The following is a 27,233-nucleotide window of genomic DNA, read 5'->3' as shown; positions in this document are numbered from 1 at the left end:
TCAATCATGACTGTAAACAACCTTGCACTATTCCCCTGCACAGAAAGAGAAGTGAGAAGGCCAAATTCGAGTGCCACTGTATCTTTAAGTCTAGCGGCATTTGGCACACATTTCTCCATGAATGCTTGTTCAATGAATCAAAGAAGAAATAAATTAATGATTCAGACAGTAAAACTGGTTGATTCAATTCTTCAGTTCACTTTTTGAGTATACACACAAATCTTACTAATGCTTTTATGGAATAAATGAGCCCCAATCTTGCTGAACATCAGGAAACAATGATCCCTGACCTTAATTTGGGGTGGAGAGAACTTTCTCTCCTCTTGGTAACATACCATGGTGGAACTCCATTTGCAATGAACAATACCAACCATTCTCTAAGCCTCTCCTTTCCCTTTCCCTAGGAGGGCTGGCTGAAAAGTCCCTGTGCTGCTATTTTGTTGTTGTTAGTTTCACATCTATATCTCCCATTAGACTGTGAACTCCTTACGAGCAAAGATTTTCATTTTTAGAATTTAGCCCAATTCTAAAATATAACATAACAATTCCTCAAGTAATGCCTGATGAATGAATAAATGGGTAATACAAAAAGCATTTCCTGTTCATATGAGATCTTTTCAGGAATCACAGAGACAAAACAACTATGGAAAATGCATGAATCCTGACCAAGGGTGAAGTAATTTTCACCACACTGCCAAGGTTATATTTTAAAAATGCAAATCTAATCATGTAACAGTCCTTCTCTTAAAATAACAAATGGCACCCTTTGTCTCTCAGCATCTTTAACATCATCTAAAAGCTCATCACTGCTTCCCTTCTCATATCAGAATCTTTTCTCCAGCTACACAGAACCACTTTTAGTCCTCTGAATATACCAAGATTTCTCACCTAATTACTCAATCTTGGCTCCTTCTGATAAATTACCTTTCCCCTTTTCCTCCAACTGGTCAAGTCTTATGTATTCTTTAGGAGTCTGGGAAAGAGCTACCATCTTCTTCAAAACTTCACTAACCCTCCCTTCTTTCTCAGTAAGCTACAAGAGTCCTCACACATGGTTCTTGGCATTCTGTGTAAGGCTTATAAGAAAACACAACGTATCAGAATTACTTTCCCTTCCTAGTCTCTCCAACCAAACTGTGCACTCCCTGTACATTTTCGTTGTACATTGGCAGTTCCCAATGCCTAGCAATGTAACTAAAGCATTCGCAAATGAATGCCGACCTATAGAAGATGCTCAGAGGCATGAAGTAGAAATGAGCACAGTGGTGGTAAATGCATAAATGGAGATATGCAAAATATCTAAAATATTTAGGCAATGCACTAGGTACTTTTTAATATACTATCTAGTTTAATTTTCTCAATCACCATAAGCAGGTGATATCATCCTTCTCATTTGATAAGAGAGGAAGCTACACTATAGAGACACTAAACAATATACTTGTGATTGATCAATGAGTATTCCATGGTTGTGATTGGAAAGCAAGTACATTCATTGCCAATTTGCTATCCTGCCTCCATAGCCACTATACGTCAGTATTTTACTAATTTCTCACTTGTTTAGATTATTCACAAAAATATTTAAGGATTTTTAGTCTTACATGTTACTTTTTCAATTCTCAAAGTTTACTTTGGGAGTTTAACACAACATGGGCACTTTGGACAAGTGTCTATTCATTAGAAATAATGGATTTCATTGCTGGCAGTTGCATGTTTTTCAATAGAATTTATGAAATTTTATAAAATGAAATATAGAGACCCAGCCAAAGCATAAGTATGCTATCTGATAAATATCAGTAACAATTTATTTGACTGAAGGTAATGCAGGAGACAAGCCAAGCATAAATTCCTTTGGGAGGTACATGAGAGAAAGGACACAAAGTCATTTCCCAACAAAGTGAGGAATTTGTTTTATACTTTTTTTCCTTGGCAAATAATATCTCTGGACATAGATATTGAATTATACATCAAGTACCAGATACTTAAACTCAAATTTCTTTTATGGGATACAACATATTCTCCTCCAGAAAAGCACAACACATAAGTTATTTCCTAACAAATAAAACAAATAGAGAAGTAAGACAGCATCATGGAAAACAAAAAACAATAAACAAAACCTCATTCTTGTTCAAGTGTTTTAAAAATAATAGTGGCTTTTATTCTGTCTGTTTTGCAAATAAAGACTGTAACTCTGTACCATAAAATGTCCAGAAAACTCAAACACAGGATACTGTGGGTTTAAGAAGACAGCCTGAGGCATATTTGCCTCTTTCTTTTATCAGATATATGTATATAATAAATATTTATTTAATATTTATTTAAATTTAAATATATATTTACTATATGTAATATTCTGATACATTTAATATATTATAAACTTTTTCAAAAGAAAACATAAAATTTCCCGGGAGCAGAGAATTTTACATGGTATGGAATTTTCCTCTGGTAAAAAAGATTCCAAGTTTCTTACATGCATGCATGACACAAGTTTGGGAGTATGCTTCGCCCATTCTAACCCACCAGATATTAAGAGTGCATCAAAGAACTTATGACTTCCACAGTCCTGAAGAGGAGATTTCAAAATCAGCTGACCAAAGTCTCCGATTATAAACAGGCCTTTCAACTCACTGTGGGCCAACTGGCATCAAAGACTGATCACGGGTTCCCAGGCCCAGAGGAAAATGCTGAGCCCAATCAACACTAGGAAAATGTTCATTTGGGTTCCCAGAACCAACACACAGTGGGAAAAAGTATTGGCATCCTCTGTTGACCAGCCATCTCTGTAGGACCCGTAAATCAACCACTGAAGGTCATTTTAGAAAAGCAAGTTTGTATAAGCAGAGTCTGTTTGGCCTATGGCTTGGGTAATCTGGAACTGAGCCCTGAACATAGACTGGTCTTTATCAAATTGGCAAATGCCTTTTCTCTGAGATGTGCAGAAGGGAGAATGCTATGCAGAAATACACAAGGGACACTATCCACTCACAACTGTACCAGGATTTACTACAGCAGAATCGTATACGGTGGATTTGAGAAACACTCCTGGATTACTTTTATCTTTTTTTTTTTTCAAATCAACTCTTTGAGTCCTTTTGATGTTTGATAACCTCCTGGTTTCAGAGGAGTTTTTTGTTGTAAGTCATCAGCTGCTTTTTATCTCCACTTAGAGTGCAAAGTCAAATTCCAATTAATAGTGCAACCATGAAAGGGATAGCAGTTAAGTGGAGAAAATGAAAATAAGGACCAAAATAGCAGACTCTGGCCATTTATCAATTTTATTGTTTGAAGTAGCTTCTCTTCCAGAGCACTGCCTAATTTGGAAGTGGTGCTACACAGTGCGGCTAGTGATCTATGCAAGTGGTTCAGAAGACAGAACAATAAGAAAAGAAAATGAGGGCAGATGAGGCCAGAGGGCCTGAGCTTTAAACTCTAACAGCTTCCGAAATGTTATTAATGACACAACTTAGAGAACAGGATTGAAGCTATGTTATGATAACTACTGTATTCTAGCAGAGCTTAATTTATAATAGGATAATTTATATGCATTTAAATGCTATCTAGAATTAAACCCCTGGTAAGTCAATGTAAACTATTGCCTAAAACTGGAGATTCTGGTATTTTGAACACTAAATACTAGTTTTCTCACTAATACATAGATACCAGGAAAATGATCTCATTTTTAAAATCTTATGAGAGATGATCTACATTGCTGTCAATGGCAAAAAGCATACTCCATATATTTAAGGCCTCAGTTTTCCAGTTTTCTAACATTTAGGTATGTTTTTCAAAGGCCAGATATAAATATAATGACTGTTTACATAACATACTGAGATTTTATAAAGTTTATAAAAATTGTATAGCAAAACGTAAAAATACCACTTTAAGGCTTCCTTGCTTATAATAGAATCTAGAATATAGTAGCTACACTACACACAGTACACATGGCTTGGTAACATGCTTTCAAATGGTTAGGAAATGGGCATTATCACATCACATCCATATTCACAGTTATGCATTATGGGAAGATAAAAGTAAGACAAAGAATACACTGGTTGTAAACACTCTAAAAGCATATTAAAATGAGCAAAACACCAAATAGTTCTGCGTATCTTTGCCTGATTTAACTAAAATTAAAACAGAATATGAAGTATAGATGGGAATATTTTCTTCCATCACTGCCAGTACAACATAAATTGGCATGGCTTCAGTAGAAAACATTATGAACATATTAATAAATTCTCTCTCTCTCTCTCTCTCTCTCTTCTCTCTCTCTCTCACACACACACACACACACACATACACACACACCTTTTGACCTACTACCACTTCCTCAGTGGGAACAACATAGCCATGTTCAGCAAGGACCTTAAAGATGTTCATACTATGGGAACTGCTACCATCATTTCCATAAGTCTAACCAAAACCATCAGGGAAAAGTGCAAAGACAAACAAAGTTGTTTATCTCAATGCTATATGTTAGGGAGAAAACAGAAGCATTCTAAATCTCTATTAAAAAGATCGTCATCTCATTCCATTGTCTTTCCAATCAGACATAACTGTCCTATGTTCATATATGAACATACTACCAATAAAATTCCACTTATTATATAACCACAAAATGGATCCTAATTCCAATAATTTATATTCCATGTACATATAATATGTCAGAATATTACACTCTAGCAGAGTATAATAATACATAGTCATGTATATTTAAAAAGAACAAATTTTTAAAAATAAAATAAAGATCATCATTAAGGAATACTTACAAACAATGGACTATGGAATAACCAGTAAACCTCAAGTATTCTAAAACTAAGGGAACATAATAAAAACAACAACTGAAAGAAGAAGCCAAAAGTTACAGAAGTTCATTTTTCAAATTTTAAAATGATCACTTTTATATGAAATAAATAAAGAACTGAAAGATACCATACCAACATTTTAACAATGATTATCTCTGAGTAGTGATTTTAATGTTATTTTTCACATCTTTTCAAATTTACTACCAGGAGCACATATTGTTCCTATATTCAACAAGCAAAGAATTCCAAACATTTTAGTGCATACCTTATGATGGCTTTGACTGCAAATCTGACCACAGTGGAGAGCAGGAATAGTGGTGTGACAAGGATATGAAAGAGAGACAGTGAAGCAAAGGCCTCTGCAGGTTTTAGGTTGTTCCCACTGGCGTATGCATGGGTCACAAATGTCTTTGCCCAAAAAAAAAAAAAAAAAAAAAAAAAATTCTCTTGTGATTGCTGGAGAAAGCTTCACACATGCTTACATAAAATTTTACAAAACTAACATATGTCTCTGCAACTATGAAAACAATTACCTTATCCCAAACTCCCTAACTGAAACAATACCTGCTATTGGTGAAGTTTTACTGGTTTTCATGTCATCTTAGCAATAAATGTGTGAGGAAGTCAGGACACATTCTAGTTACAGAACAGGAAACTGATTTCTGTCAAATTACTGAGTAGGAGGAATAACTTGATAGAAAACTCAGAATCGTTAACAGCCTTTCAGGCTTTTTCCAACCTACACTAAACATTCTTAGAGAAAAAAGAATGTTCTCCTGGTTTATGGATCTGTATTAAGCCTGCAGCTTTGGTGTCCAACGAAGACTTATTAACATTTTTAAAAATAATACCAGTTGTTGGGTTTGTTATTTTAGCATGCAATATAATGGAATTATTTAACATTTTCTGCATCATCTTTTGTAAAAATGTATAGGAACCAAGTCATTGAGATTAGAACAGTCAGTTCTCAACCATTATCAATTTTGCTTCCTAGGGGACATTTGCCAACATTCGAGGACATTTTTGATTGTCATAACTGAGAGTGCTTCTGACACCCAATAGATGAAGTCAGAGATGCTCTTAAACATCCTAATGCCAAGAACACCCCCTTACAATAAAGAATTAAATGGGCCAAAATGTCTACAGTGTCATGATTACGAAAACCAGGACTAGAACTGTTGCAATGGAAATTTCAAAGAAGGAAATGGCAGAAGTGAAGAAATATATGGTACCACCCACACATTCTTGTTCCTACATCATTTATAAACACTGACTTGGTTCCATTTCTACAAGCAAAAAAAAGTGTCTTACAGCAAGAACAGCTGCTATGGGAATTGCTGCATTCATGAAGACTGTGGAAAGAAATTAAATACATTAGTTTCATTGAGCTGTGAAAACATTTTCAGTAATTTTAATTAATCATCTATTATTACTTTATTCCTTGAAGACAGGAAGACAAAGCGGTTTAAATAACACTTTGTCTGGAGTCCACAAACATTTCCCAGTCGGCATCTCCTTTTCTATGGTTATTTGAGCTCCCACATATTATTCTTAACCAGAAACTATTTCTTTCTCTTTATTGAAGAATTATTTTTTCTTATGAAATGTTACAACAATGGAACTCAGATAAAATAATCCTTTAATGATGCAAATTATTAGAATTTAACAAATGTGCATTCTTGAGAGGCTTTACACTTTATTTTGTTTGGTTTACTAACCTAATTTAAACATGAAAATTGGGTTATTATGCATTTTAAAAATGAGATTTTGGCCAGGCACCATAGCACATACCTCTAATCCCAGCAGCTCAGAAATTTGAAGCAGGAGGATTGGGAGTTCAAAGCCAGACTCAGCAAATTCGTGAAGCCCTAAGCAACTTAGTGAGACCCTGTCGCTAAATAAAATATAAAAAGGGCTAGGGATGTAACTGAGTGGTTAAGTGCTCTGCGGTTCAATCTCCAGTACCAAAAAAAATAAAAATGAAAATAAAAAGAGATAAAGAATTTGACAAAACTTTGGAAGTTTGCTTACCAGTAGTGATATTAATTTTATTTATGTATCTTTCAGTAAATAAACTAACTCCATATCTTAGACCTTCTGCTTATTTAAATCTCTCTCCAGAAAATATGCCATTATCATTGATGAGCATGGTATGTATAATTTAAACAAGGAAAACTCATATTTTAGGCTAAAATACTAGCATTTGAAAGTCATTGTAAAAATAAAAATGCCTGGGCCGGGGTTGTGGCTCAGCGGTAGAGCACTTGCCTAGCATGTGTGAGGCACTGAGTTCGATCCTCAGCACCACATAAAGATAAATAAATAAAATGAAGGTGTTGTGTCAAAAATATTTTAAGAAAAATAAATAAAAATAAAAATGCCAAGTTGGTGATTTATGGTGATATTGTTCATAAGCCATAGAATTTTAGGGTCCAAGGGTCCAAAAGATTAAGTGAAGTGTCACAGAGCCAGGCAATGGCATAGTGAGTGTTACAATTCAATTTTTCAAGAGAAGAAGATTTGGTTTAAAATAAAGCATCCTAGCTCATGAACTGTCCCTTCCACTGTACAGAGCAGAATCACACTGCTTTTGCAGGTTCAAGTATAACCTGAAATTAGTTATCAAATATAAGTTGTTGTGCAGTACTTAGGATTCTAACACTGACCCGAGTTTCATATTAGCACAGACAAGGAGCCACGGTTCTGCCTCAGTCTTCTTTCTCTACTGCTACCCTATTTCTAAGTCTATTTCTTTTACCTTCCTTATTATTTTGAGTTAATTTAAATTCTGCATCTTTAAATAATTTCCTCATGGGAAAGAGTGAGAAATATCTAACATTTTTCTGATAACTTCTGAGACAGCAATCTGTCCAAGGTACAGGCAGCAGGTACCTTAGTGTCTCATTATGTAGATGAGGATAAGTTCATGGCGGCAAGGCTGGGATTTGAACCCATGCAGTCTGGTGGCCCAGTGTTATGCTTGGCACCACTTTGCTCTGCTATAATTTAAACAATTCCCAATAACTAAGGTGTGATTGTCATTTTACACCTATTCTCATTTTTTCTTTTTCTTTTCTTTTCTTTTTTTTTTTTTTTTTTGGTATTAGGGATTGAACTCAAGGACTCAACCACTGAGCCACATCCCCAGCTCTATTTTGTATTTTATTTAGAGACAGGGTCTCACTGAGTTGCTTAGTGCCTTGCAGTTGCTGAGACTGACTTTGAATTTCTGATCCTCCTCCCTCAGCCTTCCAAGTCACTAGGATCACAGGCATGCACCAATGTGTCCGGCCCCATTCTCATATTTGTGGCTCAAGCGGTAGGGCGCTTGCCTGGCATGCGTGCAGCCTGGGTTCGATCCTCAGCACCACATACAAACAAAGATGTTTTGTCTGCCAAAAAATAAATATTAAAAAATTCTCTCTCTCTCCATTCTCATATTTAATGTCTGCAATGACAATTCACAATAATGAGGAAATAGCTTAGGAAAAGTCACGTGCATGATTCTAAACTAAGAGCTGACGGAGTTTGGAATAAAACTCAGATCTTTCTGGTCAAAAATCTTCATCTTCTTTCTACTTCTCCTTATAAAACTGTATCAAAGTGGAAAGAGAAAAATAGAGTCTTCTTTGCCTTTGTCAATGAATTAAACACATAAATAGCATGTGAACCTTTGGCAATGGAGACTACAAAATTGTTCAACAGTTTCTTTCCCCTTCAATTAGTGTTTCAAGCAAGAAAAGCACTGATTGTACAAGTAGAAATGGATCTTTAGTTCTACTAGTATTTGTTCTGTTTAACTTTGCTTTTTAATACTTGCAGATACCATTTCTAAACACTATACACATACTACCATATTTAATTCCCCAAGAAAGAATTAATACATCCTAGTTTATCATTGAGAAAACTGAGGCTTCACCAAGCAACAGACCAAGATTGGATAGCTGCCAGTTTGCTAAGTCTGGATGTGATTTCAAGTCAAGTTGCCCTAAAGGACCCAAAAGTATCCAGTATCCTACACTGTCAGTTTTTTTTCTTTTTCTTTCTTTCTTTTTAAAAGGTCTTTGCCTGGTGCTCTACGAATAATATCCATCTAACACTTTAACGTTTCCTAAGCAGTGTCACATTATGGCTTTATTTGGTTCTCACAACATTCTTATGATGCAGGTATTAATATTACACCAATTTTTAGATGAGGAAACTGAACATGGGCTACTGAGCACTAGGCCATTACCAGTGTTTATATGAATACAAAGCACTTGACACAGGGCCTATAATAGAGTGTACACTCGATAATTTCAATAAACCTATTTCACAAAGAAGCATGCATCATCTCTAAGATCTGAAGACATTTATAATTCAAGAAAAAACAACATGTAAATTTCCAAATTTTCAGTTGTCAAAGGTCTTTGGGGAAAATGGGGATGAGCAAAACTGACTCACAAATAAAATATTAGCAGAGATAGTCTAAGTTTGGTAAATTGTACTAACATGAGCCCATTATTTTTGAGAGTGCTGCATCATACTTTGAGAACAAAACATTGTATTTAAAAATTCTTGAAATGCATTGGAAAAAAGAGTTTTATGTGAATGAAGTTTGACTTCTTTTGCTTGAAAATGATAGTTTTCCCCTCAATTTTGAAAAATGGTATTTTAAGGACAGTCTTCAAGAAAACATATCATAAGCTCTCAAAGAGATAAAAAAAATCTTGTAGATAATTTCAAAGCATCTTTGGGTCTAAAAATAGCAATAGTAGTGTAGTCAAATCAACTTACAGAAATGTTTACTGAAAACCAGTTTTGCCATACCAATTTTACTGATAAGAGGTCTTAATCATAGGTCCTAATAACATCACCTTCCTCATGTCACAGAGGAAGAAACCAAGGATTTCAGTGTGTAAAGTAAAATGGCCCAGGACACACAAACTACAAGGAATCAAAATCAGTTCTACTTGACTCTAACCTTGTGTTTGCCCTGGTCTTTAATTTAAATGTGAACAGCTTCGTATGGGTAGGGGCTACTGAACAGCACATGCCTCCTCGAAGATACACAGGCTTCCTTTAATGCCTAGAATGTTTCACTGATTGTAATGGAAACTGAGGAGACTGTGTTCGTTGATCACTTTTCCCATCACTGGTTCTTAGAGCCACAGCAACTTACTGGAGAGTGATGTATAAAGTGCAAAGGTTTTGAGACTAGACAATTCTTTCATTCTTGTTTCTTCCACACTTTTGCAGAAGATGTGTTCCCAGGCATACAACTTGAGAAGCTTGATGCCTTTCATTATTTCATTCGTTTTCTTGAGTCTTTCAGTGGAATAATCCTATAAAACAGAGGAATAAAGTAAAATGCAATTCATCCACGTAATTCAGAAAGGCAGGACTAAATAGTGTACACAGATTGAGGAGGTCTCAATTTCTGACCATCTCTGCCACTCATGAGGCTATGAAATTCCCAGAAGTAGTTAATTTTCTCTGGGTTTCAGTCTTTTCAACTTGAGGAGACTGTTGAAGAAAGAGTTTAACGAGATGGCCTCAAAATTTCTCTCCACCTAAAAACATGTCTGTCTCTGTTTCTTGAGACTATATTAAAAGAAATTTTGGGGTTTCATATGATTTCCTTGAATAATATCTGCAGAAAACATTGACACACATGTTGAGAAATGATGAATAAACTTACAAAGGCTCCCAACATCTAAACTATTCTGTTCTCTCTTCAACTCTATCATTCACACATACAAGAAAAAAAAACAATGAATTTAGGAATAGTTAGATTGCTTCTTATTTGGGGATGTGAGGGTACAATGATGTGGACATTCACATTACAACTTCAGCATACGGTTATGGAAACCAAATCTATTGTCTTTAACTTCAGGAATTTCTTCATGCTTCTTTGTAAGCTTTTGTTTAAAGTCTAAATTAGATTCCCCGGCTACTAACAACTGGGATTAATTATAGAGAGATTTTCAGCAGATACCAATGCCCAAATTTAATCAGCTGTTGAGCTCCCTCCACCACCAAAGAGTGGGTGTAGAATTTCTAGCAAGGTACAATTTGACCTATCAACTATCCAAAGGGATAGTGGAGGGGCCAAAAGGCAGATAGGAAAAAGCAAAGGTAGGAAATGGGCTGTGTTCTGATCATCTTTTTGTCTCCACAGGGTCTTGAATGCCTATTAAATGATTGTTAAATGAGTGAAGGAATATGGTATAAACAACTAAATGAAAGACAGATGTTTGAGTATAGTCATATCTACGCTTAGGTCCAATTCCACACCTTTCTATATTTGTGTGCTCAAATAAAAAGAGCAGATGGCTTAGACAGAAATAATGAGTAACCTCACCAGAAGCAGCAGAAAAACAAGTGATAAAATCCATGAGCGTGGCACACAGCTTGCTTGTCATAGTGGAAACACCAGCTTGAGAAAGGATTCCATCAGCAGCTGCATCTCTACATTTCACACCTGATTAACACAGTCTTGCTCATGTTTAATCAAACTTCACTTCTAAACATGCTGTCAACAATTTTATTATTTGCAAATATTTTTTCAAAAGAAACTAATTCTTACTCAAAGAGATCGCATGGCAAATTGAAGCCAGAGTGGGTCAATAATTGGGCTTTTCCTTGTTCACCAAGTTGACCACAAATGTTCTCCCCTGCCACTAAAACATTTCCACGTAACCCCATAGGTCAGCACATGGTGTGAATCAACCCGAAGGAAATTCAATTTCAGAAGCACCAAATCCCACCCTTCACTTGTCTATTGATTCCACATGAGTAACAGACATCCAAAGGTCTCAAAGCATTCTTAAGAATATTCTTGGACAAGTGATAGCAGATCTAAAGCTTCATCACTTCGTGGTCCTTAAAAAGATCAAGATTTGTGTGTGTGTGTATGTGATTCTGGTATCTTGAGTCAAAGACAATCAACTCTTCAAATTTCCATCTCACTTTAAAAAATTGTTTTTCCAACATATAAAGTACACATTTGTTGCCTAACAAATGAAATGAAATACAATCATTTCTAAATTATCCCAAGTGGTATGCATTAACTTCCTATATTATAAAAATAAAACAGCACTACTAGATTTTCCTAATAAATTTTCCAAAAGATGATACTTACAAGAGTGCTCTTCTGAGCCTCTGCCAACTTTGTAGCGATGAAGTACTGAATTGGCGCAAGCAGCACAATGACAGCTGCACCAACCAATGCACTTGATCCAAGTAAATTATAGAGCAGGATCACTCCCATTATGATCTAGGAAGAAAAACATATGGAAAATGGAAAATGAATGGAGCTGTGGGAGCCACTGCATGAAAGGAAATATTTTTAGTGAAAATATAGTATTTCTTAATTATCATATTAAGTTTATTTGGAAGTCAACTCAACTGTGACAGTTGGGTTTTACTATGATTTATTTGGGGAAGGCTAAGTACTAAGAATTTATTTTTAGTATGATGATTTGTAAAATTGGTGTCAAACCAACTTATTGCATGAAGTTGCAGAGTGGCCCCATGATGCTTCTGACCTTATAAAATAGTCTTAAATTTTTAAAGGAACATGAAAAACAATTTCAGAAATGCTGACACTCACCATAAATTTGCCATTCCATATTCTTTGGGGATTGTCCTAGCTTTTCAAAGCAATGGGAATGGGAAGTAGGGGACAGCATCATAAGTGAGTATACGATGATTCTGTATAGATCATTAAGCTTCTCACTTGCTTAATGATACAAAAAGTCACTTGATGTCAAGAAGACTGAGACTAACTGAAACTGTTAAGAATCCTCCGTTGGTGCCCCATCTTATCTCACTCACTTCTCTTTCTAAATGTTTCCCCAAACTCAAGGTTGAACTATTCATGCCTACCTTCTCTGGTTTGCCACTGTCTTCTTTTTCCTTTGAAGACTCGGGATTTAACCCTGCTCTCTTCTTCCCCCTGATTTTTTTTTTTTAGCAGCTCCATTATCATAGCTCAAAAATGTCAACTGATGCAACATATATATGCAATTCAAACATTCAATCTATGCATGTGTGCCAGTGACAACAGCTTTCTGGTGGCAATTTCACAACACATAATCAATTAGGTATTTGGGGAATTCCAATCAAACGAAATATTCCTTAAGATCACCCAAGATATAATCATTTGGTGCAATCTGGGATTTTTGGTGCACTTTAAATTATACCGTATAGTCAGCTACCTAATAAAATGAGACAAAATATATCTTTATCTTACTTTTGTAACAGGCAATATGTGCATGTTTTTATTTGACTTGACTTTCTATTAAGAATTAAAAATGCAAATAGTAATTTTTAAAATTATCATATATTCTTTATTAGGAATAGTGCACAAGGACATATGATAGGTAACATCTAATGAGATCCACAGTATAAGCTCCATATACAGGATGCAAAATTTAGTATAAATATCCATTGTGACAGCAAAGAAAAAGCTGAATTTATTTCTTCTGTTATTTTTACCCCATTGGATAATAATCATGTGTCTTCATGAAAATGCTATTTTACATTCGAAACAGTCCTCCAGCTTCTCAGTGTTTCTACCATCTTATAAAATTTGACATTTCATAATATACTAGCTAACAAAACCATGGAATGGAGTAAAGAAATTGCTATAATTTATAAATGCTATTAGAGAATTTGTCAAAATGAAAGGGGTCAAATCTTGGCTCTGTGACTTGCATGAATTTGGGCAACGGCACAAATAACAATTACTAAGTGCCCTCAAAATGCTAGGTATCATTGCTAAATGCTTTACATATGTCAAATTATTTCAACTTGACAATTCCTACAAATCTATGAGGCAAGTATGTTTATTACCTCCATTGTAGAGTTAAGGGAAGTAACACTTTTGAAGGGATAAGCACTTGGGCAAATGTGGGGTGGAACAGATGTTTGAACCTAAGCAGTATAATTCCAAATTCCACTTTCTTAACCTGTACCATAACATTTTTGAGTCTCAGCTTCCTTGTCTACAAAAAGAATATAATAACATCAAGCACATGCAAAAATTATAACCTTTATCTACTTAAATATTGACTGATGCTCCTTCTGTTTTCTTTCTACTGCAAATGAGAATCTTACTTATGATAATTTACCTGGACAGGCATAGCCCATAGGTTGGGACACAGGAATAAGAACCACATGAGTTGATTGGTTTCGATAGCAACCAAGTTATTGATCTGTCCCAGAGTCATCTCACCCATGGATAAGTTAGATGTAGACAGCCTAAGGATTTTATTGTATATCATGGCCTACAAGAAAAAAAAAATTCACATGAAACCCTAAACTTAAAATCAATATCATAATTATTTACTTTCATTGGAAAATAAAACAATTTTGATTTTTTTGAGAGAAAGGGTAAAAAAATATTCTCTATGAACAGTTTCTTAAATCAACCACAATTTCCTTTTTAGTATAGTTCCTTTTTGTCCTCAATTAAATATAAACATTTTTTCTAGCAAATAATCAAAATATATACTCAAATTTAAACCTAAGCTCAAGCGCAATTAGCAATAGTAAAAAGTAAGTGCAAGGTTTCTAAGTATTCTTCTTGATGTAATTTTAAATAACATTTTAATTTTTAATTTTTAAAATTTAAAATTTTTAAAAATTCAATGGTTTTTTAAAATTAGCTCTTTTTTCAGTAAGTAGATCTTAGAAATGTTTGTTGCTGCAATATAAAAGCGAAAACAAAATGAAAATAAATAAATAAAAACTGAAGCTACTACTGTGTCTATTACTGGCTGGTGCATGGAATTTTCAAGAAACAAAAATCACCAAATCCTGTACATACCAGCAGAGCTCCACGAAGATTAATGCCTGTCTCTATGGTCACATAGTAGGAAGCCTGAAGAAATGTCCTTTGCAGAATAAGGGCCAAGAAGAGAAGAACTGCTAGAACATAAGCATTTTCAAGAAATTCTTTTGATGAGAGGGTTTCTGAAATCTTGTCCCACGAGAAAGAAAGAAAAAATTAAAATGAGTCCTTTCATCTATCAGTTGTATATTTTAAATTTTTAAAAGGACACATAACTTTTCTATATGAAAACTCAATGCTTATAATGCAGCTAATAAATAAGCCACAATAAGGCAAGTATTGCTTTCCCCCTAATAACTAAAGACCCAAATATAAACTAATTCAATGCACAAAATCCCTAGTTGATTATTAAGACTGCTTGCAATGCCTAACTATGGAATAAAAGGTAACTTTTAATTTCAAAAAATTTTGAGTTCATTTCTTGCAAAGATGTATTTTTCATTAGTTAAATGGGTAGTAGTGAAAAAAAAACATTAATTTAGAATCTAATTTAAATGTAGAAACCACAACAACAAATCTCATCATTTTGTACAATTATAATGCACCGATAAAAAACATGGAAGAAAAAAAAGTAGAAATCACAAAACTGATAACTAGTCAGCAAGACCAATGGTACAAAAATATAATTCCTGTAAATTGTATTACTTTAATAATATATAGCATTTTTTCTAATTTCCATATATCTTAATTTATATTAACAAACCATATATTATAAAGTAAGCAATTTGACTATTGATTTCACCCATGCAACACTTCCAGAGACAAAGCATAACTTAAGAAAAATTGTTTTAGTGGAAATATAACTGAATTCACCATTTGGATATACAAAACAGATTGATTTTGTTTGTAACAATAGCATGTGGCAACTTGTTAGAAGAGAAGGAAAGATAACACTTGATAAAGTAATTTTAGTAATGAAGACACTTGTCACTTTTTATGATTGAGAGCTAATAAAATTCTACTTCTGGTCCATTCCTCATATGTCTTGGGGATATATAAAAATACACAAGTTCTGTTCCATCTCAGAAAATCAACATGGCTAATGCATGTAAGGAAAAAGGGAGGAATTGAGATATCTGCATGTCATTAAGCTAAGTGGGCACAAAACATCACAGAAGTATTTAATGTTAGAAATATCTGATTCATTTTAATAATAATTGGACACTGACATATCAAAGATCTGGGCTAACCATTGTGTGCACAAGTATGAAGAGTTCACAGTCCTGCTTAAAGATCTTATGATTCAGAAGGATAAGTATCCACAGTAATGTGCTTCCTTATGAACAGCTTATGTAGTCATTGCCAACAGGAAGAGTCCAATTCCAACAAAAACAAACAGAGAAGGCTTTGCTGAGGAGGCAGCATTCAATGTAGGCTTTGATAACACATAAAATTTTAATAGGTGAAGAAAAAGGACTGAGAAAATGGAAAAGGAAAGCCAATCCACCTGAACTAGAGTTTCTATCTGTGAAACTGGGGAAGTTGAATCTTATCTTTAAAAACAACCCAGGAAGTTCATAGTGCACTTTCTGAAGAATAGAAAATTTTAAATTATGTATTTATAACAGAACACACATAGCATTTTATATCATATGATCACCCAAACAGTAGAAAAATACCTAATAAAATATCATAAGACTTGTTTCGATCATTGTGAAATGATGTGACAGCTTTCATTACATAAATATAGACTATTACAAACTGCATTGCAAATATTATTGGTCACAGGCTTTTTAAAACATGACTTTGAAAATTCTTAAAAATTGCCATAAAGATAAAATAATCAATATAAAAATCTCTGCTCAGCGTTACTAGCGCATGAGAGATGCTTATTAACTATCTACCAGCTCTGAATCTGAGAAATAAGTTTTTGGACAGATACATTGAATGAGCACATGCTTTTCTCTACAAGAATTACTATTTTTTTATTTCAGTTCTCTGTAAATAAGTCTGTTTGAATTATTCATAAAACTGCATTGATAGAAAGTGACAGTTAGGGCTGAGGTTGTGGCTCAGTGGTAGAGCACTTGCCTCGAATGTATGAGGCACTGGGTCTGATTCTCAACACTGGATATAAACGAATAAAAATAAAGGTTAATCAATAACTAAAAAAAATTTTAAGTGATAATTAAAGTGAAAACTGTCAACAATATGTTTCTTTTCAAAAGCATCATGAACTTACACCTGTTGTGTTATTTGTCATATTCTGAGTTTCATTCACACGCTGTACTATTCCAGAAATACAGAGAGGTCCAGCAAAACCCAGCAGATCAGCCAGATAACGAAACGTGCTACTCAGTAGAATTGGCCGCCCAAAAGCTCTGTACATTGCAAGCCATATAGATGGAGTTCGATTTGGATGATCTGCTACTTTCTTCTGAAAGAAAAGCCAAGAAAACAAAATGAAATCACCTAGGGTAGTGATTAATGTCATCCAGCAACTATAAATTCCTTTTGATTAATTCCAACGATATTTTAATGACTTGAAAACAAATGTATAAATTTCATTACAGCATGCATAATTTTGTATCCTTTAATAATATATAGCAATTTCATGCAAATAGTAGTTACTTAATGCACTTTAATGAAATAGAATAAAAAATACACAGGCTAGATTTTCTGAGACTCTGTATTATTTTTACTTGTTAAAAGAAAACACAAAATTCTTAAGGCCAAATTTATTTTTAATTCCCTTTGATTTGGAAAATACACATCTGACATGAATGTTGTAAAGTACCAGGATCAAGGTTATTGAAAAACTAGTCAATATTTCTGAAATTACTTGATCATAAGTAATGATCTACCTATCACATTCAGATTACCCAACCTCAACTTTGTTTCTCCTCCAGATTTTCCCCTTCCTCATGAATGGTTGCCAATACTTTAAAAAATTATGGTAGGCTTCTGGTTGCCAAGTATCAAAGAAATGCCAAGTGAGGAATGGCATATATGCTTACATTAACTCAAGGCTTCACAAATCTACAGTTGCTGACTGTAAAGATGCTAAGACCTGAAACATCACAATAACTATTGATAGTTGTCTTGATAAAGAGGTGGACAAAGTTTTTCCACTGTGGCAAAGAAACCAACTCAATAAAACAGAATTCAGTTGTGTTTCCTATCCAATTCCCCTCTGAATGAATAATCTGATTATTTTCTTAATCTTGTTGATGCAAGACATTAACACACCAAGTTCAAGCTAGTCTATGTTGTAGAGAACACACAGAAAACTTAAACTATTCTTAGTTTATATTGTAAATTTTTTCTCTAGCAGAGAAGTTTTTTTAAATGTTTTTAGTTATAGATGGACAAAATACCTTTATTTTATTTATTTATTTTTATGTGGTACTGAGAATCAAACCCAGTGCCTCATACATGGCTAGGCAAGAGCTCTGCCACTGAGCCACAACTCCAACTCCTAGCAGAGAAGTTTTGATGCAATACTTTCCCCCAGAGGTAAAACCAGAGAAATGACTCAGGTTCATTTGTAGTAATCATTTCCTGCAATGATAATTTCATAATAGATTTCTGACACAAGAGGTCATTTTCATCATTTACCATAAATGCTTTGTTGGTCTTGATTTAGAGTAGCCAAAAACTCTTTAATTGATTCACTCTAACCTAATCTCTTCCAGTGATGTTGGGAATACTAATATTTTAAGTGACCCTGATATTTGTAATGGTTGCAATATATACCATATTGACAACTGTGGGTAGCACACATGACTATTCAGATTGATAACCAGTCAAATTGAAAATATCCATATGGAGGCCTACACAGACCCCAGCCTATCCATGGTTCCAGGTTGCTATCTGCCTTATAAAGCAAAGTGAAGAATTTGGATATATATAGAGAGATATAATTATAGATATAGATAGATACACACACACAAGTGTGTGTGTGTATGTGTGTGTGTATATGTATATATATATATATATATATATATATATATATATATATATCCAAAGACTCTCTCTTATCTTTAAATTTTTAAAACAATTATTAAAGCACAAGGAAAGTATTAGAAGAAATAAAATTTTAGGAGACATACGAGATGATACATGGAATAAGTAGGTGACACCCTTTAATTTAGTCTCCCTAGTTGAGACTACAGAATATAAATTTTAGTTGATAATTAGTTTAAGAATTTTAATTTCTTAAAAGTAGTTACTAGTGAATATGATCTATTTTACCTATATATTACAAAATTATTCACAAGATGCTTGAGAAAAGACAATAAAAATCCCATGAGTTATAAATATGATGTGGTACAACAGATTAATTGTACAGTTCATTGAACTTAATTTTTAGTTTCCACTTGGTCATAGGTCCCAGAGAAAAGACACTGCTCTCAGTCCTTCCTCACGTGCTGGCTGAGCAAATAACATACCTATATTTCACTGGCTCTTCTAGTCTTCCCTCAGTGATCCAATTAAGATGACTCAAAACCACTGAGCAAGACAGATGGAGGAAATCTACTCTTCCTTAACCATGGGTATTATCTAAGCTTTGCACTTTTATATTTAATTCAATTCTCTATAATTATGGACATGCAGTTACCTTTTGTTCTTCATATGCATCTTTCAGGCAAACATAATTTGTTACTGCCCTCATTGCTATTGGCAATTTTCCAATGGCCTTCAGATCAATAGGCTTTTTATGTGCAGATATGATAAGGGTGTTCATCCACCAGTATGTCGCTTTTGATAGCAAATTCACAAATGGCTGAAGAAATCTCACACCCAGATCCTGGAGGTCTTCAGGAGGCTTGACTTTCTGAGGGTTCATGAAGAATACATACCTCTGTGGCCAAGAAGAATTCCACAGTGTAACGTGAGCCCAATTTTTTTTTATATATATTAAAAATTTAATTTTAACCTTTTCTATGTTTTCATTCTAGGCCACCAAATTTTATATTTTAATAACTTTTTTCATCCCTTTCTGAAATACTCTTTGAAATATTTCCTTTTTGTTTTCACTAACTAGTTAAATGCCAGAATTGTAAAAAAAAAAAAAAAAATCAAGTAGCCTTTTAAAAGAACCTATCTTTCATTATCTTTGATAGCATCACCTTCATTAAGATTTTTATATTAGTAATATTTTAAAATGTGCTATCAACACCATTGTTGAGTTGCTCTGTTGAACTGTGATCTATTAACTGGATGGTCTCCACATTCGCTGCAGCACTCAGAACTGTCCACTCAAAGCAAATTCAGAGTTCTCTAATAGAAAATGAATATGGAAAAGTCAGTCAGTAGTATCTCACACAACATAACTAACATTAGATAGTGGAAAGGACAACAGATTTGTAATTATAGGCCGAGTATGAGTTTTGACCACATTACTTTGGATATATACCTAAAGTTATCACCATAGAAGCTTCATCAGTTGAAATGGGCACAAAGGATAAAACTACTTTCTTTTCAATTACAAATTTCTAGAATACAATATTTTGTGTTTAGGACTAATCACCGATGATGGGGAAAAGGTCATCTATAATAGGAAGTGAGTTTAACGTTTGGCATAGGAAAGGCACACAGTCAACACCTGTATAGATTCTGAGGTCATACTGAGATGTCTGAAACTTTAATATCCTGATGGTTGGTGATGAGTTTAACTTTATATTTACAAATGCAGATCATACACACTTGTTTATCATCTTAAATACTAATAACTGCTGGCTGACTTAACCTCTATTGTTGAGGCCCTGCATCACAATAAGTAAACTCATATTATTAGATACTTACTCTGACCCGAATGACATTGATCTCCACAGCCATCAGAAGCCCATTCAAGATGACCATCATGCCAGTGATGCAGAAACGCAGGTCTGATACTCCCCACCCAGACTGCCAATACTTGACCAATTTTATTGTTTTTGTAATAAAGGCCATTACCCAATACAGGAATAAGGCTGCAGAAATAGAAGGAAAAAAAAAAAAAGAAAAGATGCAATTTTTCCTGATATTTTTAAAAACTTGACTAACATTTCAATAAAATAAAATGTTTTATAATAGCAATGACAATTTTAAGTATTCTATGTGCACATAATTTTATTTAATAAGAAAGAAGTGTATGTTTTAATGTGCTTTGGGGATTTTGAATCAAAACTATGATATGGAGTGAAAGTTTTAATCTTCTACATGTGAATATCCAGTTTTCCCAGAACCATTTATTGAAGAGGTTATTCTTTCTCCAATATATGTATTGGAGTCTCTGTCTAGATTCAGTTGGTTGGAAATATGCGGGGTTATTTCCAACCTCACTATTCTGTACTATTAGCCTCTGTGTCTGTTTTTATGTTAACATCATGCTATTTTGATGACTATAGCTTTGTAGTATATATTGAAGCCACACAGTGTTAATATCTCCTGCTTAGTTTTTTTAACTTAACATCACTTGGTGTCTTTTGTGCTTCTACATGAATTTTAGTTCTGAAGAATATCATTGGTATTTTGATGGAGATTACATTGAACTGTAAATTGTGTTGGGTATTTTAATAATAATATTAATTGTTCTAATCCATGAACATCTAAAAATAACTCAAAAATGTTGAAGACTTCCATTCTGGTCATATGTGACAGATGGTAAGTCATAAAGAAGCTTGTAAAGAGACGTAGTGGTTTTATGTCTGGCCTTGTTTTCTAAGAGCCCTGATCTTGTGAAGAATTCACAAGTTGGTGTCTATGTTAGTTATCCAATAGGTAAGTGTGTTTTAGTTCCCATAAATATGTCCATTGCTATTTCCCTGGAATTACCATGGTTATGTAGCTACTGAATAGAGTTTCTGCTTTACAGACCAGCATGCCAGCATAAATGACTCATTTCACCCAGATAGTTTAAAACACCATACCCTACACAAACGCAAAGAACAAGGATCTAACGAAGCAAACCCAGACCTCAAGTAGTCAGGCCAGAAAGGCAGGAATCTACACCAACTCATAAACATAGCCAACATTTTTCAACAAATATGAGTTAGAAGCAGTGACATTCCTAGAGACATGTTGGCAAGGATTCAATCTACATTGACCTTTAAATAAGATCAGTACAAATGAATATGGGATAAAAGGAAATCTAAAGCACACATAAGATAATCCAGTATGGACAACATTATCAGAGCCAGAAAAGCTAAGGGTGATTACAACTTCCTTTTTGAAAAATAATTGAGCTTTGGCATACAAACTCAAACATATATCTTGTTTTAGCTTAAAATACAGAAATAGAATGTATTTACGGGGAAAATGGACCAAATTATGCAGACTGAAGAGATTTGCCTTAAATATTATAAAAATTAGATTGAAAATAAACAATAGAAAAAAATATGACAAAAAACAATAAGTATAAGAATCCTAGAACAGCTAAATTTGTATCAAAGTAAAACTTAAAAACAAACATATTTTTAATAATAATAAAAGGGTCAGTTTCTCAGAAAGCAATTAAAAATATGCATAAGCCTAATGAAGACTCAGAAGATCCAAACACTAGCAACCACCTATACTATTTGCTATTTATTAAATTATTTACTTTTTGGTATTATAAAAATGTACCCAACATCTTCCAAACATACATTCATGTTAATTGCATATAGTACTAGTTAACAGACTATACGCTCTCTCAAGAAATAAGAACAAGTTTAAAATAAAACATATAAAATATGATCACATTCTGATAAAAATGAAATTAAATTTTAAAAATCAAAATAATAAGTCTATTAATTTTCTGTTGCTCCTTAATGGACTATAACAAACTTAGCAACTTAAACTAGTATTCATTTCTTATCTCACAGTTCTCATGGGTCATAAGTCTAATCATGGCTTAGCTCTCTGCTTCACAGTGTCATTGGGCTGCAATCCAGGTGTGGAGTGAGGCTGTAGTCTCAACAGAGGCACAGTGATGTGGCACTCTCACCCTTGCCTTACTCTATCATCTAGAGGCAGGGCACAGGTTCCACTCAAGGGGACAGCACAACACGGAAGGAACACCAGGCAAGAGATAATGGGGGTAACCTTTGGATCCTTCCACACAATAAGGTACCTAGTGGTTTCCAAATATTTGGAAATTCAAAAACACATTCTAATAATCCATATGTTGAAGAAGAAATCATCAGGCAAGTTAGAAAATATTTTAACTAAATTATCATGAAAATACGCTATGTTCTAAAATTAAGGAATGCAACTAAAATAAGATACAGAGAAAAGTATATAGCTTTAGAGATGTATTTGAGAAAAAGGGCCAAAATCAATGGCCGACATTTCTATGTTAAAAGTTAGGGAAAGAAGAACAATAAACAAAATAAATAAAAAGATGAAAAAGAAATAAAGCTAAGAGCAGAAAGCAATAAAACAGAAAACAAATAATTGATAAAAGGAATAAATTCAATACAATCAACTAGATTGATTATTTGAAAGGATCAAGAAAACTGGTACATTCCTAGCTAGATTGATCAAGAAAAGGAGAATATAAGTGACTGATATTAGGAATGAAAAAGGACCTATTTCTATATATTCTACATATGTTAAAAGGATAACTAGGTAATATCATGAACAACTTTATGACAACATATCCAAAAGCTTAGATAAATTGAAACTTTCTTTAAAAGTTGACTTACCAAAACTGACATTAAAAAAAAAAGATACTCTGAGAAGTCTATACGTAATAAATTAATTAATTTGGAATTAAAACCACAGGCTCTCATAACTTCAGTAGTGATTACATTCAATATCTAAGAAACAAATAAAATTACAAAAATCTTAATATATATGTAATATATATAATATTTTTCAATTCAATCTATGAAGCCAGTATAACCCAGCATATGAAAACTTGACAAAGATATTAACAAGAAAATAACAGATCAGTATCCTTCACCACATAGATGTAAAAAGTCTTAACAAATAAAATCTAGCAAAATCTAAAAATGCGATAATATATCATGAATATGTGTGATCAATCCCAGGAATGCATTATTTATCATTTGAAAAATATATAGGCACAATTTAGCATAATAACAGTACAATTTTCCCAAAGGATGGAGAAAACAATTCAATACAATTCAACTCCTCCTTATGATAATTTTTTAAACCGTTAAAGAAAGCTCTAAATAGAAAACTAAGCAGATGAAGTTTTTCTATGAAAAGCTTATAATTAACATCACGACTATTAAAAACTATTTTTCCCCTAAAATCAGGAACTAGACAAAAATTTTACTCTTACCATGCCCATCTGACTTTTTTACTGAAGGTTCTATTAAGTAATATGGCAAAAAAAAAGTTTAAAAAGAAAAAGAAAGCATAAAAAGTTTGAACAGAAGTAAGTATAACTGGACACAGTGGCACACGCCTGTAATCCCAGCAGCTGGGGAGGCTGAGACAGGAGGACCACAAATTCAAAGCCAGCCTCAGCAACAGTGAGGCATTAAGCAACTCAATGAGACCTTGTGTCTAAATAAAATACAAGGCCCTGGATGTGGCTCAATGGTTGAGTGCCCCTGAGTAACACCCTCCACACACCCCCAAAAGAAGTAAGTATAAGTGTCTCTATTTGCAGATGGCATTTTTGTTACTATAGAAAATCCTAAGAAGCCTACAAGCAATAACCAGAAGTAATAAGTGAATTTCCAAGATTGTAAGATACAAGACTGAGTCACAAAATCAACTATATTTTAATACAATGATAGAAGTAATTGGAAAGCAATATCTGAACTATAATTCCATTTACAATAGCAGCAAGGAAAAAAACTAATAATAAATTTAACAAGGTATGAAAGACCTCTACACTGAATACTACAAAGCATTGCTAAGGGAAATGAAAGAATATCTTAATAAATGAAGAACACATTGTGAGACTAGATATGTCATCAAGATGTCAGTTCTCTCCCAAATTGTTCTATGCATTCAATATCATTCCCATCAGTACCCCACCAGGACTTTTTTTTTTTTTTTTTACAAATTGTCAACTTGATTCTATGCTATATAAAGAAATGCAAAGGAGTCAGAATATCCAAAGCAATATTTGGAGGAAAAAAATTGTATAACTTACAATACATGGATGGCTTTAAGACTTCTAAAGCTACAGTGATCAACACAGAATGGCAGTGGCATAAAAAATCCATGAATTTATCAAAGGAATAGAAAATAGAGTCAAGAAATAGATTATATTTAAACAGTCATTTGATTTGATTTTCTTTTTTTATTTGATTTTCAATAGAGCTATCCAAACAAGATGATGGTAAATGGGAAGCCTATCTCACAAATGCTGCTAAAACTATCTTAATATCCATTTGGAACAAAAAGAACCATGGTACCTTACTTTATACCACATATACAATGGATTTAAAGTGGCTCATAGTCCTAAAAATTTTGAAACTATAAAACTTCTAAAAGAAAGCAGGAGAAAAGTTAAGATTTCTTAAGACATGGAACTGAACATAAGATCAAAAAAGGTAAATTATACTACATCAAAATTAAAACATCTGTTCATCAAGACTCCTTTAAATAATTAATTTGAACGCCAGAGACTAGGAAGAAAATATTCTCAGAACACATATGCAATGACATATTAATATCTGTATATACAAAGTTCTCCTACAACTCAATGATAAAATGAAACCTAATTTTTAAAAGACACAAAATATGTCAGTAGTCAATTCACAAAGATAATAGAGATCTCACAAAGATAACAAATGACCAGTAAAGTCATCATAAGATGTTCAACATCATTAGTTATCAGGGGAATGCAAATTAAAATCATAATATGTTGCTAGTATACACCCACCAACATGGCTACATCAGATAAACCAAGATCACCAAACCTTGGCTATCGCCAGCTGTAAATTTCACTTTTTAGCATGTTCAGATTTCTGCAATAATGTCTGCATGTCATTTTATACTGGGGAGTTTTTTGTTAAGATAATTCAGATTTTGACAATACATGTAAGTTAACATTTAACCCTGACTACCTTTTTTTATTAAATGACTCTTGTCCAATCATATAGTGGGACACAGCATAGAATTAAATGATCATTATTTTCCATGCACCAATTTTAAATTTTAATATCTTATGGAGAAATAAATAAGACTCTGTTAATACACTGTAATCATTTCTTTTTCTAATTTTTATATCAGCAGTGACATCATTTTCATCATATAAAAATTATAACAATTGAATGAGATCTGTGGACCTTAAGCAATTGTAAGCCTTCACTCATACCAACACACAATTCTCCCTACAACTTTAGGAGGCTCATGGGCCCCTGCAGCTCATCCATGATCCATGGTCTATATTTTCATCTAGTCTCTCTTCATGAAAATATATATCATGGAATACAAAGATGAGGCAAAGAGTATTGGATACATCTCATTAGAAAGAGAAAGACTTTATTACCCTAAATACATATATGATTACACTAGTGGAATAACTCTGAACCATGTACAGCCAGAGGAATGAGAAGTTGCGCTCCACTTGTGTACTATATGTCAAAATGCATTTTCCTGTGAAAATAAATAAATAAAAGAAAAAGAATGTGTTATATTACTTTAGCCTAAGTCAAAAATGAACTTAGGAACATTTTGGACAGACTCTGATTTCTACAGGACAAGAAGGTGAGAGAGGTTAACTGGACAATCTAAGACCCAATGCAAATGAGAGAAGCTGGGCTTTGGAGGCAGCTGCTTCTCAGAACAGCCTACTCTTCAGCATGCTCTGCTGCAGAAAGACTCCTGGTGCACTTCCATACATCAAGAAATGTGGCATTCCCACAGCATCAGGGCAAGGCTGGAGCCTTTGAAAGATGCCACAGAACTCCAAGCCACAAGCAGAAACATGTGGAACTAGATGAGACGACTTGTTCACAGGGAGCAGCTCTTTGTAAGTTCTCTGATTCTTAGAGTACAACTCCTGGGAGCCCCAGATCCAACATACGTATCCACTTTTTTTTTTCCTGCCACATGCTGACACACCCCAAAGACCAATTATTGGAGACTCAATGTCCTGGAGACACAGGGATTAATTATAGTGTTTTTTTCATGCTTCCCACTCTCCACCCAGTATACTGTGTGGGAAAAGAAAAATGAATATAGCTCTTTTTGGGGTGGGGGAACCCAACAACAACAACAAAATATCCTTGATCATACTTGCCTAAAAGTAGTTTAGGGAAATTTGATGTTTCAATGTTATGATAATACACTATTGATGTCGTAGTGGCGACGAATCCCATTACTGCCGGCATGAAGAGGTGGAGATGCCTGGACTCTCGTCGTCTGTGGAGAGAGTCACAGGGTCAGTGTCTGAGGATGACAGCTCTGGAGTTTCTCATTTTGTTTACAATTTTTTCATTAAAACTCACTTTTAACTATAAGTTATTTAAAATATAGAATGCAATCATAATTGCTAAGAGAATGTGGAAAGGAAGACTATCTTGTATGATATGATTCTGCTGAATGGACTTATTCTACCACAGAGGCATGGATAAACACAGTTACATGATATCTAAAAATGCTTGCAACAAAACAAATATATGACCACTATAATACATAGGGACCTATACAAAATATATTTCAGCTGGGTAGAACTGCTGAAATAATTCAATGATTAA

General features: G+C 33.8%; 1 protein-coding gene across 10 annotated transcripts in view; it reads right to left on the bottom strand.

The window, feature by feature from the left end:
• Positions 1-27,233, bottom strand: part of Abcc9 (ATP binding cassette subfamily C member 9) — a 133,138-nt gene that overhangs the window by 90,652 nt on the left and 15,253 nt on the right. For 7 of the 10 annotated variants that reach the window (XM_026392356.2, XM_026392359.2, XM_077798342.1 and 4 more), the window contains 10 exons: positions 26,777-26,898; positions 20,389-20,555; positions 19,202-19,444; positions 16,823-17,017; positions 14,617-14,769; positions 13,919-14,074; positions 11,926-12,060; positions 9,964-10,126; positions 6,114-6,154; positions 5,068-5,210 (listed from right to left, as the gene is read on the bottom strand). In XM_026392356.2, coding sequence (XP_026248141.1) covers positions 5,068-5,210; positions 6,114-6,154; positions 9,964-10,126; positions 11,926-12,060; positions 13,919-14,074; positions 14,617-14,769; positions 16,823-17,017; positions 19,202-19,444; positions 20,389-20,555; positions 26,777-26,898 — 1,518 coding nt within the window. The remainder of the gene's footprint in view (positions 1-5,067; positions 5,211-6,113; positions 6,155-9,963; positions 10,127-11,925; positions 12,061-13,918; positions 14,075-14,616; positions 14,770-16,822; positions 17,018-19,201; positions 19,445-20,388; positions 20,556-26,776; positions 26,899-27,233) is intronic. The other 3 variants (XM_077798344.1, XM_026392357.2, XM_077798345.1) reach the window with 1 other exon arrangement.

Source organism: Urocitellus parryii, chromosome 5 (genome assembly GCF_045843805.1).
Source record: "Urocitellus parryii isolate mUroPar1 chromosome 5, mUroPar1.hap1, whole genome shotgun sequence".
NCBI lineage: Eukaryota > Metazoa > Chordata > Mammalia > Rodentia > Sciuridae > Urocitellus > Urocitellus parryii.
Note: the sequence above shows the minus strand (reverse complement) of the source record. Positions and strands in the feature narration are given on the sequence as shown.